This window comes from Eumetopias jubatus, unplaced genomic scaffold (genome assembly GCF_037043125.1).
Source record: "Eumetopias jubatus isolate StellerSeaLion01/CBP00866 unplaced genomic scaffold, mEumJub1_p1.0 scaffold_5, whole genome shotgun sequence".
Taxonomy (NCBI): domain Eukaryota; kingdom Metazoa; phylum Chordata; class Mammalia; order Carnivora; family Otariidae; genus Eumetopias; species Eumetopias jubatus.
In genome coordinates this window covers 154,131,162-154,145,727 of record NW_028274811.1, presented here as the reverse complement: position 1 = coordinate 154,145,727, position 14,566 = coordinate 154,131,162, and the positions used below count along the sequence as shown (strand labels likewise).

At 42.4% G+C, this 14,566-nt stretch overlaps 1 protein-coding gene across 2 annotated transcripts in view; it reads left to right on the top strand.

Annotated features, from left to right (window-relative positions):
- Window positions 1–14,302, top strand: part of SDHA (succinate dehydrogenase complex flavoprotein subunit A) — a 30,554-nt gene extending 16,252 nt beyond the window's left edge. For both annotated transcript variants that reach the window (XM_028090007.2, XM_028090006.2), the window contains exons 10-15: window positions 458–629; window positions 3,734–3,852; window positions 8,948–9,059; window positions 9,240–9,370; window positions 11,855–11,968; window positions 13,284–14,302. In XM_028090007.2, coding sequence (XP_027945808.1) covers window positions 458–629; window positions 3,734–3,852; window positions 8,948–9,059; window positions 9,240–9,370; window positions 11,855–11,968; window positions 13,284–13,370 — 735 coding nt within the window. In that variant the 3' untranslated portion in view covers window positions 13,371–14,302. The remainder of the gene's footprint in view (window positions 1–457; window positions 630–3,733; window positions 3,853–8,947; window positions 9,060–9,239; window positions 9,371–11,854; window positions 11,969–13,283) is intronic.
- Window positions 14,303–14,566: the final 264 nt, after the last annotated feature.

The following is a 14,566-nucleotide window of genomic DNA, read 5'->3' as shown; positions in this document are numbered from 1 at the left end:
TTGTAATTCGTATTCTCTTTACAACAAATACTTTCAAGTGGTTTGCAGTCTACCCAGAGCTTTTTGGTTCGTGATTTTTTCTGGCCTCTCCTCAGGCAAGGTGGCAGGGGATCGCCTTCTCATTTTATAGACAAATGATATGCCATATTCCCTTCCCTTCATCTGAATCCAGAGTCAGAGTATGGAAGTGAGGGGTTCAGTCAGAGGTGGTGAGTGAGGTTTCTAATGAGCCGTAGATGTGGGATTGAAATCACAGGTGCTGCCGTGGGGGTCCTTGGACCTGTCTCTGCCTGGGGTGGCCGAGTATCCAGGCGCACACTCAGAGGGTTCCCTGTAGACGAGAACAGATCCAGTCCTTACCTGCCCTCCTTCCTCTGAACCTGCATGCAGACGCCCCACTACTGGGAAGCAGGGCTGTGCAGATTGTGCTCCTGAAGTCTTCCGTCTTCTTCCACAGGTCCTGAGGCATGTAAACGGCCAGGATCAGATCGTATCCGGCCTGTATGCCTGTGGGGAGGCCGCCTGCGCCTCGGTGCACGGTGCCAACCGTCTCGGGGCAAACTCGCTCTTGGACCTGGTCGTCTTTGGCCGGGCATGTGCTCTGAGTATTGCAGAGTCCTGCAGACCTGGTATGTGTTTTCTTCAAGTAGCCAGGCTGTCGGGAGGTGAGAGATTACCATGTCTTGATTTGTAATTGGAAATTTGCTTAGTGATCATGGAGGGGTAGTCTGTTTTCCCCCCCTATAAGTGAGGAAACAGCGTGATTCAGAGATTTATATGGTGACAGACTGAGACTAGACACAGGCTGGGTGAGGATCTTAACAGTTTAGAGAGTAACCTGGTTTTGGTCAGATTTTGTTTTGTAGTCATTATGTTCTCCTTAGGAAAGTCACCATGAAGGAGTTGTTTTTTGTTTTTTGTTCTTTATTTTATTATGTTAATCACCATATAATACATCGTTAGTTATTGAGGTAGTGTTCCATGACTCCTTGTTTGCCTGTAACACCCAGTGCTCCATGCAGTACGTGCCCTTCTTAATACCCGTCACCAGGCTAACCCATCCCCCCACCCCAAGGAGTTGTTTTGAGAGGAAGTTTATCCCATAGTGCTTGCTCGTTATAAATTACTTGCAATGAAATATTTTAAACAGTAGGTATGAGCATGTATAAGTTCTCAGTAGTTATGGAAAAGTAATTTAGGTTGTTCTAAAAGATACATATAAATAATCTGTTAAAGCAAAACAATGCACGCAAAACAATGCACACAAAACAAAGGATTGGGTCACAGCTCTCCCTACAGTGACACAGTGGTTTTCAGTCAGTGATTGTGTTGTTCTAGTAACTTTAAGTAATTTGCTGAGGAAAAAATGCTATGTGCTGGAAGCGCGACTCCCACTATGGACAGGACACTTACTGTTGCTCTGAGCTCCCACAGGGTCTCCGTGTAGGTTACCGTGGCCATTTGCTCAGAACAACAGGGGAGATGAGACACTGTTCCCGAGGGGAAGGTGGTGGGAATCCCTGGGCCCCTGTCCTTCCCCTTATGCTTCACTAGTGGTAACCGTTTAGTCTCAGTTCTGCTGTTTTTATTGAATGTATTTTGTATGGATTTTAAGTTGGCGGAAGTCTTACTATCCTCCTAGTTAAACCCAGCCCCCAGTATAACATGCCACACTCCCCGTTACATCTGCAGTTTGCAGATACATGTAACGAAAAGGACAGTTCATTTTCAGACACCTTCTCCCTGCTCTGACTACAAGTCCAGGCTGATAGGCAGAGCTGGGGCCCTGTCCCCATCTTGGCTACAAAAAGGGTCAAAACCACCTTGTCTGACACCAGACCTAGTGCTCATTCCATTGTACTGGTGAAGCCTGAAATCAAATCTCAGAGCAAAGCAGGAAATTGGAGGTTCCCTTTCTTTGAAAATGAGAAAAAGGAAGTTTTGTAAAAATATCTTGTACTTTTATATCTGAAAGGTCAATGCACATGGTAAAAAAATTTTAAGTCAGCGATAAAAAAAGGAACAAACTACTTGTACATGCAACAACACGAATGGATATCAGATGTATTAGGTTGTATGATCCGGGCTCAAGAGGCTACATACATCTGATTTTATTTGTATAACATAATGGAAGAGACAAAACTAGAGAACGAGGTGGTCCCCATCCTAATCATGGTGGGCCTTGTGCAACTCTGGCAAAATGTGCAAAACGACACCAAAAATGATATTATACCTTAATTATATTTTAACTTTCAAAAACAAAAACAAGGGAAAGAAGAGCACTGCTACATCCTCCCAAATGTTGGATTTTTTTTTTTTTAAGATTTTATTTATTTATTTGACAGAGAGATAGCACAAGTAGGCAGAGCGGCAGGCGGAGGGAGAGGGAGAAGCAGGCTCTCCGCAGAGCAGGGAGCCGGACGTGGGGCTCAGCCCCAGGATCCCGGGATCATGACCTGAGCCGAAGGCAGCCGCTTAACCGACTGAGCCACCCAGGCGCCCCAAATGTTGAATATTTTAAACATTTTGTACCCTAATTATGTATCCTATTCTGTACCTTAATTATGATGGTTACAGGAATCCATATATGTGTTGAAATTTGTAGAACTGTGCACCTAAAGAAAAATAATTTTGGGGCGCCTGGGTGTCTCAGTTGGTTAAGTGACTGCCTTCGGCTCAGGTCATGATCCTGGAGTCCCGGGATCAAGTCCCGCATCGGGCTCCCTGCTCAGCAGGGAGTCTGCTTCTCCCTCTGACCCTCTTCCCTCTCGTGCTATCTCTCATTCTCTCTCTCTTAAATAAATAAAATCTTTAAAAATAAAAAAATTTAAAAAAAATCTGGCTTCTATTAAAAAAAAAGAAAAAGAATTTTGGTAAATGACCACTTTTTAACTTTTAATTCATTTTTAAGTAGGCTCCACATTGTGGAGCCCAACACAGGGCCTGAACTCATGACCTTGAGATCAAGACCTGAGCTGAGACCAAGAGTCACATGCGTAACCAACCAAGCCACCCAGGAGCCCCAAATGATCCCTTTTTTAAAAATCGTTACAAACAAAAGCAGAGGAATCCGCAGCTGGCCTAGAAGAGCTGGGGTGGGTCTCATGAAAGACCGGTGCCCGCCCTCCTTGCAGAGAGTGGCTGTGAGCAATCCTACTTTACCTGCAAACCTTTGTTTCCTCATTTCATACCCTCTGCCCATATTATACCCATTGAGGAAAATATATTCTAAAACGTGTCAATTAAAAACAAACAAACAAAAATCCTTTAAAATTTCTCGAAACATTTATCTTTTTAGAAAAGTCAGAAAAAAAATAGGTTTAGGTAAGCAGATGCAAGGGTCCGAATCAGCAGGAGACTCCTAAACATGCCTGGCCAGGCCCTCCCTCATCCCTGAATGAGGACCACCATTGGTAGTGGTAGGGCATGTTGGCAGAATTGTTGGAAACTGCTCACTGTTGTGAAGGTGCCAGTTTTCCCTTCAATAGAGTAATAATGCAAGGTTTCTTTGCATAAATCTGATTTTTAAACTTAGGAATGGTTTCTGTTTTGTTCAGAGATTTCTTACTGGATACGTACTCCTTGCCAGAAATTTTGTCTTTATGTTTATTCTTTGGTCCCTAGTCCATATGTGGTTTCTTAGGTATAGGGTAGTCCAGGTGGAATATCAGCTCAGTTTGTGTACGTTTCCCAAACTCCATTAAATTCTAGCTTTTTGTCTGTGTTTTTTAAGGAGATAAAGTTCCCCCAATTAAACCAAATGCTGGGGAAGAGTCTGTCATGAATCTTGACAAATTGAGATTTGCTGATGGAAGCATAAGAACATCAGAACTACGACTCAACATGCAGAAGGTAAGCACGTGCACACGTTCTGGAGTGAGCAGACTGGTGTGTCCATACCCCTGTGTCAGGCTCGGGGTGAACAGCAAAAGGACACCTTCCACACACAAGGCCGGAGATAGCAGCCCAGGGCAGAAACTGCAATTCTCTTATACGCCCCAGGGTGTTTGCATGTGGCTTCCTTCCTCAGACCCTCTCTGCCTTCATGTGTATGTCAAAGCCTGAAGGGGGAGGGACAGTGAAAGGTCTGAGAGGCTCAGTTCCCAGCTGGGAGCTTTCTTGTAGCAGGCTTCCTAAAAGCCCAGCACATCTCATTGCCAAGAAATTAATCCCACTATCACACCCAGCCTCCAACAGCTTTGGGAAATGTCTTTAAACTGGGCCCATTGAAGCCTCTAAATAAAATCAGGATGAGAGGGGAATGTGGGTGGTGGGTAGAAATGGTAATCTGTACACTGGTTGTTGTCAGGATGTATTTTCCTTCTAGATCATCACATCTGATGGAATGTTCTCTGAGGGTGAAAACATGTCATGTTCCACATGTGACTGTGGAGCCTGAGGTCTGTAGTCTGACTAAAGACCTGAATTTTAATTTTATTCAATTTCAATTTAATGTAAAGCACTACATGTGGCTACTGCATTGGATAACGCAGGGTTAGATCCATAAAAATAGTATGTAAAACAGCTAGGGATCCATCAGATTCTTCTAATACAGGGATTCTTGGTCCACAAATGAGCAATGAGTCAAACCGTTATCGGTAAGGGACCACCTGAATTGTTATCTGCTGTGTGCAGGCAGTGTTCTAGATGCCCCAGTCGTCTGAACAAAATCCTGCCTTGGAATGCACATGTGAGTTGGGGGACTAATTTTTCTGCTAATGTCCAGCTGATACAGTAAGATAGAAAAGAAATGAGGTATGTATTGAAAAGGAGTAGACAAAAGTATCATTACTTACAGATACAATTAAAAATCTCAAGACAGTAAGTAAAAAACTAGTAAAAACAAGAATGAAGTAAGATATCTGTATAAAAGATTCATCAGTAGCTTTCCAGTATGCCTGCAGGAATCCACTTGAAAATTATTTCATTCACAGTACAGCCAAAAAGTATAAAATGCCTTGAATAAACGTAACCCTAAAGAGTAGGAAAGCATGAGCACTAAAGACTGCAATAAAAGAATGTTTTAACTAACATTTACTAGGTTCTAAGATAGTTTTTTCCATTTGCTTGTCCTGAAAGGCCAGGACATTTGATGGTGTGCATATCATTCTGGGGCACGTGGGTGGTTAAGTGTCTGCCTTCGGCTCAGGTCATGATCTCAGGGTCCTGGGATCGAGCCCCGCATCGGGCTCTCTGTTCGTGGGGAGTCTGTTTCTTCCTCTCTCAAATAAATAAAGTCTTTAAAAATAAAATAAAAATGAAATTATCATTCTAAAGAAATAGATGAGATGTCTGTTAAACAGAACTAAATCAACAAGCTGTGTTAGTCTACGGTAGAGATCAGTGGCACAAAGTGGAGCGCAGACGTAGGCCCAGGCACACGCTGTGATTGAGCATGGGATAAAGAAAGGGCTTTTTCAAGAGCGGTGAAAGGTCAGTAAGTGGTAGGAAATAAAGGTAGATCCTAAAATAAATGTCAGGTTTATTTCATGTCACATTTCCTAAGAGCATAAACAATAAAGCCATACAGGAATTTGATATATGAGGGGTTTTTACAAGATTAACCAGGAGACAGGCAGGGAGGGTTCCCAGGCCTCTTACTTCTCCCTTTTCTTCCTGACCATCCACCCCATGCTCATTGCTGACCATCTCATGGTCTCAGCACTTCTTAGTTTGTGTCACCAAGGGTCCATCTGCTAGCTCCTAGAACATTTACCACCAGATCTCAAAAGTGAGGCAAGACCATAGGAGCTGGGGCGCCTGGGTGCTCAGTCGTTGAGCGTCTGCCTTTGGCTCAGGTCATGGTCTCAGGGTCCTGGGATCGAGCCCCACATCGGGCTCCCTGCTCCGCGGGAAGCCTGCTTCTCCCTCTCCTGCTCCCCCTGCTTGTGTTCCCTCTCTCGCTGTGTCTGTCTCTGTCAAATAAATAAAATCTTAAAAAAAAAAACAACAGCCCATAGGAGGTGGTGTTTCCTTGGGAATTCAGAGGTGGTGCCCTGATACCTTTCTGCCACCATTCAGTATATCACGCCTCAGAAGTTGTTTGCTTGGAATCACAGATCCTGGCCGAGTTCCAGAAATTGCCTTCCCTAAATGCAAAATGTTCCACTTGAACTAATGTATGTGGATTTAAGACACATACTTAATGGGAACATAGAAACATTTTTTTAAAACCTTTAATCAAAACTGCATTTTAACATCAATTTATGATGAAACTCTCAATGAGGCAAGTATAGAGGGAACTTACCTCAATGTAATAAAGGCCATACATGACAAGTCCACAGCTAATGTTATACTCAGTGGTGGAAAGCTTTCACCACAGGAACAAGACAAGGATGTTCACCCTCACCACTTTGTTCAACAGCACTGGAAGTCCTGGCTAGAGCAGTCAGGCAGGAAAGAGAAATAAAGGCATCCAAAATGGAAAGGAAGAAGTAAAAGTCACTGTTTACAGATGTATCAGATCACATATGACACAGACTCCACCAAAAAAACTTAGAACTACTAAGTGAATTCAGTAAAGCTGACAGATACAAAATCGATACATACAAATCTGTTGTCTCTGTTACAGAAATACTGAATGCTCTGAAAGAAAATAATCCCATTTACAATTGCATCAAAAAGAATAAAATACCTAGGAATAAATTTAAACAAGGGGAAAAAATCTGTACACTGAAGATTGTAAAACATTAATGAATAAAGTTGAAGACATACATAGGTGGAAAGATATTCTGTACTCCTGGATTGGAAGAATTAATATTTTTAAAATTTCCATATCACCAAAGCAATCCCCAGACTCGGTGCAATCATTGTTAGAATTCCAATGGCATTTTTTTACAGAAATAGAAGAAACAATTCTAAAATTAGTATGGAACCACAAAAGACCCTGAATAGCCAAAGAAATCCTGAATAGCCAAAGCAATCCTGAGAGAGAAAGCTGGAGGCATAGCTCTTTCCCTGATTTCAAACTATATTACAAAGGAATAGTAATCAAAACAGTAAGGTATCGGCCTAAAAACAGACCTGTGGATCAACGGAATAGAATCAAGCTCATAAATAAACCCATGTATATATGGCTAATTAATTTACAACAAAAGAGCCAAGAATATACAATGGGAAAAGAACAGTCTCTCTAATGATGTTGGAAAAAATGAACAGCCACATGCTGACACCACACACAACACTGACTCAAAACGGATTAAAGGCTTGAATATAAGACCTGAAACCATAAAACTAAAAGAAAACACAGATGGTAAGGACCTTAATAATGGTCTTGGCTGTGAGTTTTTGGATTTGACACCAAGAGCAAAGGCAACAAAAGTAAAAATAAACTGCTGGGACCACAGCAAACTTAAAAAACTTATGCAGAGCAAAGGAAACCCAACAAAATGAAAAGGCAGCCTGTAGAGTAGGAGGAAATATTTGCAAGTCATACATCTGATAAGGGACTAATATCCCAAAATATATAAAGAACTCCTCCTACAACTCCGTAGCATAAAAACAATCTAAGAAATGGACAGAGGATCTGAACATTTTTCCAAAGAAAACAGAGGTGGCAGACATGTGAAAAGATGCTCAACATCACCACTCATCAGGGAAATGCTAATCAGAAACATACCTTCACACCCATCAGAAATGATTAGTATCAAAAAGACCAGAAACACAAACGTTGGCAAGAATGTGGAGAAAGGGGAACCCTCATGCCCTGTTGGTGGGAATGCAAATTGGTGCAGCCACCGTGGAAGACAGTATGGAGGTTCCCCCCAAAATTAAAAATAGAGGGGCGCCTGGGTGGCTCAGTCGTTAAGCGTCTGCCTTCGGCTCGGGTCATGATCCCAGGGTCCTGGGATTGAGCCCTGCATCGGGCTCCCTGCTCGGTGGGAAGCCTGCTTCTCCCTCTCCCACACCCCCTGCTTGTGTTCCTGCTCTGGCTATCTCTCTCTGTCAAATAAATAAAATCTTAAAAAAAAAATTAAAAATAGAACTGTATGATCCAGCAATTCCACTTCTGTGTATTTATCCAAAGGAAATGAAAACGCTAATTCCAAAAGATATATGTATCGCATGTCTATTTCAGTATTATTTACCAGAGCCAAGATATGAAAATAACCTAGATGTCTATTGGATGAATGGATAATGAAGATGTGCGTATCTGTTCTATATACTTTATATGGTGTATATTTTATATGTGTATAAACATTATCATTGAGGCATAAAAAAGAATGAAATTTTCCATTTGTGACAACATGGGTGGGTCTAGAGGGCATTATGCTCAGTGAAATAAGTCAAAGACAAAGACAAATATCTTATGATTCCACTTATATGTAGAATCTTAAAAAACAAGAAACTGAGCTCATAGATACAGAGAACAGATTGACAGTTGCCAGAGATGGGGAGTGGGTGAAAGGAGACAAAAGGTACAAGCTTCCAATTAAAAATAAGTAAGTCCTGGGGCTTGTAATGTACAGCCTGGTAATTACACTTCATTACACTTCATTACATATTTGAAAGTTGCTAAGAGAGTAGATCTTAAAAGTGCCCATGAACAAACTTTACTTTAAAATTCAGAGTAATGGCACCTGCCTGGCCCAGTCAGTAGAACACACAACTTTGATCTTAAGGTTGTGTGTTTAAGCCCCATTCGGGCATAGAGCTTACTTAAAGAACGAAGTAGAATTCAGAGTCATAGATTCAATCTGAATTTCATAGTTTTTAAATTTGATTTACATAAATATTTTATAAAAAATGAAATGCAGGGGTACCTGGCTGGCTCAGTTGGTGGAGTAGGGTTGTGAGTTTGAGCCCCACATTGGGTGTAGAGAACTTCAAAATAAAATCTTCAAAAGTAAAAGTGAAATGTGTAAGAAAAAATCTAAAGGGTTTATCAGTTTTAGGCATGGCTTCTTCATACTAGTTGAAGATTTACAGATGATATTTTGTGTTACAGTCGATGCAAAATCATGCTGCAGTGTTCCGGGTGGGAAGTGTGTTACAGGAAGGCTGTGAGAAAATCAGCCAGCTCTATGGAGACCTAAAACATCTGAAGACGTTTGACCGAGGTAAGCAGTTCCATGGGCCTCTGCGTACAGTTGGGGTGCCTCAGAGCCCTGTCTGTGCCACTTAGTGCTGCCTTATCCCCATCCTTGCTGTTTGTGTCGAAACTGGCAAGCCCACAGTCACAGCCTGGAGGACCCATCTGACTGGATCCTGTCTCTCATTGGTGCCTTGTGTGTCCCCAGGAATGGTCTGGAACACTGACCTGGTGGAGACGCTGGAGCTGCAGAACCTGATGCTCTGTGCACTTCAGACCATTTACGGAGCAGAGGCCCGGAAGGAATCTCGTGGTGCTCATGCCAGGGAAGATTACAGGGTGCGTCTTGACAACACATCATGTGTGCACATCATGTTTTCTGTCCACTGGCATTGCTCAGTCCCTAACCCTGCACTTTCTGTACATTTCACTCCATTTTCCCAAAAGTAAATTGAAAAAAGTATTTTTTCCCCTGATAACTTTCATACTTTGGTATCACTGTGTTTAGCACCAGCATGACCTTTTTCTTGCTTCAGATCGGCATCTGCCGCTGCCGGTAGCAGCACCTCCAAGCAGAACACACCGGATTGTTACCAGGTCAAAGATTAGTGTGCAGTCTGAGTACTGTTGCCAGAAAATGCTAAAATGATGAGTAACTTATTGAGACCTGACCTCATCTTGGTCTGATTTTTTTTTTTTTAGATTTTATTTGTTTGAGAGAGAGCATGTACGCGAACATGAGTGGGGCAGGGGGTGGTGAGGGGAAGAACAGAGGCAGAGGGAGAAGCAGACTCCTCGCTGAGCAGGGAGCCCGACGTGGGACTCAATCCCAGAACCCTGAGATATGACCTGAGCCGAAGGCAGACGCTTAACCAACTGAGCCACCCAGGCGTCCCTAAATAACCTGATTTTCATGCAGAGTATAGTTCAATTTCTTTCATAACAGAGCATTCAGCGTATGACAGGAAAACATTGAGGAAATGGGCACTTGAGGGCAAACACAAGTTCAGGATGGAGGAGCATCAGTCTGGCCTGAGCCACTTTCCAGACAGGCTTTGGTTCAGCAACATGTGGTGGTGCTGGTGGCAGCCTCCCCAGTCAGCTGGACATGGCGAATGGGGAAAGTGGCTACAGCAAGAGGATTAGATTCTGATTTACTGTGAAATTTTATTAATTTACCTTTCACCGGCTGGAGCTAGATTAGATTAAGATTATTAAGCACATTCATCACCTGCACTGAGGACTAGAAACTTCTCCAGACTGTGGGTTGGTCGGCAGTTTGTGTGGCTGAGGTGAACGAGTTTTCATTCAGTCACAGCAGATAGGCAGGGGGAAGCTGCTCCCGCTAGGAGAGCTCACCCTTCGGTATGTGTTTAGACATAAGGGAAAGTGCTACAGCCCCACTTGATCCCAGGTGAGAGGCCTGCCTCTGCCCACCTCCCTGCTCGCCTCACTCAGCAGAAACAGTTCGAATCTTTTCATTTGTATTTTATTTTTATTTATTTTTATAGAAAGCATCTTTTTTTACCCTTTTGTGTTTTTATTTTTATTTTTTAAAGAATTTATTTGAGAGAGAGAGAATGAGAGATAGCACGAGAGGGAAGAGGGTCAGAGGGAGAAGCAGACTCCCTGCCAAGCAGGGAGCCCGATGTGGGACTCGATGCCGGGACTCCAGGATCATGACCTGAGCCGAAGGCAGTCGCTTAACCGACTGAGCTACCCAGGCGCCCTGTGTTTTTATTTTTTATTTATCTTTTTTAATTTAAATTTTAGGTAGTTGGCATACAGTGCAATATTGGTTTCTGGAGTAGAATTCAGTGATTCATCACTTTACATACAACACCCAGTGCTCATCACAAGTGTCATCCTTAATTACCCATCACCCACCTGGCCCATCCGCCACTCACCTCCCTGTGTCAACCCTCAGTTTGTTGTTATTTTTAGATTTTATTTTTAAGTAGTCTCTGCCCCCAACATGGGGCTGAAACTCACAACCCCATGCTCCACTGCTGAGCCAGCCAGGTGCCCCTGGTTTTTACTTTAAGTGGCTCTTGTATGTCTTACCCATTACCGTGTGTAGGATACCCCTTAATAGTATTCAGCTTCTTTTTAAGACTTTTTGAGCAAAATTTAATATAATTGCTAAAATTGAAACATTTAAATGAAAAAAGCTGAAAGAAGAACTTGAAGTCTCCCAGAATATGAGCAAAAAGAAAGTGATTAACTTTAAGTGTGTAAAAGATCAGCCTAATTTCTGCAGCCACCCTCCCAGTAGTTGTAGCAGCGGACCTCTGGGCTCACAGTGCAGCTGCAGACCTACTGCCTAGCTCTGTGGCCTCACTGGGTCCTGCCCTTGTCGGGACCTGTGCTGTGGAGGCCCTGGAATGAAGGAACGGCCTGCCCGTGAGCCCCAGGATGGATGGGCACTCCGGAGGACTGACTGCTGGCAAATGTATCACGGGTCTCATCTCTCCATTCCACCTGCATTTGGGACTTACTTGCACTGTGTTTCATACTGTGTGTTTTTTTTAGGTCAGATATACACAGAATGGTTTTTCATTAGGAATTGTAGAAGGGAAGGGACGTGGGTTGAAAAATGGACTAGGAGTGTCCCAGCTCTCTGTGAACAAGGTCTGTTTGGGACAGTGGATACCTCCTCATTGAGTGGGATCTAGAGGGATTCATATCAGACTAGTCTTTCGTGTATCATTTTAATGAGTTTGCTATGTTTTCCAGTTATATTGCCCTGTTAGAGAAAAAAGAAATTTGAAGTGTAATAGTTAATGGCATTTTCTGAAATAAACTTACTTTCTCTGGCTTCAGGAGCGGATTGATGAGTATGATTACTCCAGGCCCATCCAGGGGCAGCAGAAGAAGCCATTTGAGGAGCACTGGAGGAAGCACACCCTTTCCTATGTTGATGTCAAGACCGGGAAGGTATGTGGGGAGTGTGTTCTGCTCACGTATGCACTGATAAATATGCTATCCCGTACGCTCTGGAGTTCAGCATATGATGGACTAGGGAAGCAACATGGATTTAAGTTGACTTGAGACACCACTGAAAAGGACACTCAGGCTTCTTCCTGGAAACAGAATCCAACGTGGGCGAGTAGTTTAGAAGGGCTGGCCTTCCACAGCTTTAGCACCCGGCAAGGAGTGCGCATCCAAGCCTTGGTGGCAGGGGAGGGAATGATGATTCTGAAGCCTGTTGAGAGTGAGGTTGGGGCGTAGGGGTGGGACAGGGAAACACTCCTTTTTTCCCATTGGCTGGACCACCGGGAAGCAGCCTCAGGGAACCCCAGGGTATGCTCTGCAGCCCGAAGCATCGGCCTGGATACAGAGCAAGCAGAGGAGGGGGTGAGGTGGGCAGAGTCCTAGGAATAGCCCGCTTAGATTGTAGTAGAGGCTCACAGTCTTAATCCACCAAAGCATAATTCACCCTTTTGGCATTTCTGCTGAGCATTAAGAATCAGAAATAAGACATAAAGTGTTTACCCTTAAGCTTTTCAGGCTTGTGTAAGGGATAGTCTTAATCATTTATGTGAGTCTACAGAAATAATGTTGTGCTCTCTTACCATCACTTAACACAGAGAGGCTAGTGTGTCTCTTTCAGGTAGGCAGTAACTTTTATAATTTTGAATGAAGTCTATTTTTTGACAGTGTATAGAAATCAGACTTTTCTCTCGGTACAGTCCTATTTTTAGTAATGTTCAAGGCTTTTTACAATTATAAAAGAAATACATGCTCATTTTAGAAAGTCTAGAAAGTACAAAAATAAAGAAAATTAATGTTTGTAAGCTCACCAGTCAGAGATAGCCTTCATTATCATTCTGAAATATTTCCTTCAGGTTTTGCATGTATGTGCATACACTTTTCCTTGTGTGTATGTATATAAATACAAGTAGAAAAAACTGTAAATATATACTTTAAACATAAAGAATGACAGTGTATGCAGGGTTTCACTTCTTCAGCATTTGTGTAAAGCATCAAGAACTTAATACATTGTTATTTTAATTGCTGTATTTCATTACATGGATTTACCATAATTTACATGGCTGGTCCCCTGTTATGCATTTAGATCATTTTTGAGTTTGTTACTGAAAAATACTCCAGTGAGTACTTGTGTTTTTAAGTTCCTGAAATAGTCTGCAAATAACTTTTACAGCTAATTTTTCAAAAAAGCCCAGGAGAATGCTGTTTGTATGTTTTTCTACAAATTTTGCTTAACTTACTGTCGATTCTTCTTTTTAAGGTTTCGTTGCAATACAGACCAGTGATCGACAAAACTTTAAATGAGGCTGACTGTGCCACAGTCCCTCCAGCCATTCGCTCCTACTGATGAGACCAGAGTTGACGAACTTTTGTAATTATGTATAATAGCTCGTGCATGTGTTCATATCATAATTATCTTTTTAAAATCCTGTAGTCAAGTGAATAAGGAGTGCCATTTGAATAGATCATCTGCCCGGTGGCCAGAAGCTTGCCAGTAATGAACAGCCAGGAAGTGTGAATGAAGCTTACCTTTATCCTTTGCTTCATTCTTATGAAATAGTAAAACTGGGCATGATTCTTAAATAAAACATAAATTACAAGCTTCTATTTCCAAGTCCATTGAAGAGCTTATACTGTTTGATTTGAGGCATGTTCGTTGACCTAAAACATCGAAATCCAGAAATTTTATCATATATATTAAGTAAAAATGAACTTTGGTGTTGACAGCACATGAAGAAAACAAACATTTCCTTCTTGTTCTTACTAAGTAAATGGTTTAATATGTGAACATGTGTCCTGAAGTATTTAAATAGCCAGATATTAAAGGAAACAGCTGAGGTGTAAATGGGTTTCTTCCTTCCCTGCTTGCTTTCAGGTGCTACTCGGGGTCCCTTTCCTACTTAGTGCTTGTCTCAGGGCTGGCTTCCATAGAATCCAGTCCACGACAGTTAGGGTCATTGATTTTGCTGTTTCTCAGTTTTAGGGATTGTCTGGTAAATATGTAAAAACATTTACATATCTTCAGAGTCTTTTGTATTTGGAACTATCCTTTCCCCGCTCCCCTCCATAGCAACCACTTTAGTTATCTTCCTAGTGAGTGTTTTAAGAGAAAAAGAAAGCAAATCTGTATTTGCATTATTGTGTACACCTTGTCTACATATCTGGAGGTCATTCCTTATCATCAGTGAGTCTTCCTTCTTTTGGTTGCATGAATGTACCTTACCCTCCATTGGTGGACATTTATGTTCTTTCTAGTATTACAGATGCCACAATGAGTAACTTTGTGTGTGAAGTCCTTTTCTTTGAGGTGAGGTCCTAGAAGTGGAATTGCTGAGTCCAGGGCGCCTGGGTGGCTCAGTCGTTAAGCATCTCCCTTTGGCTCAGGTCATGGTCCCGGGGTCCTGGGATCAAACCTCGCATTGGGCTCCCTGCTCCACAGGAAGCCTGCTTCTCCCTCTCCCACTCCCCCTGCTTGTGTTCCCTCTCTCACTGTGTCTCTCTGTCAAATAGACAAACAAGTAAGAATTGCTGGGTCCAAGGGTA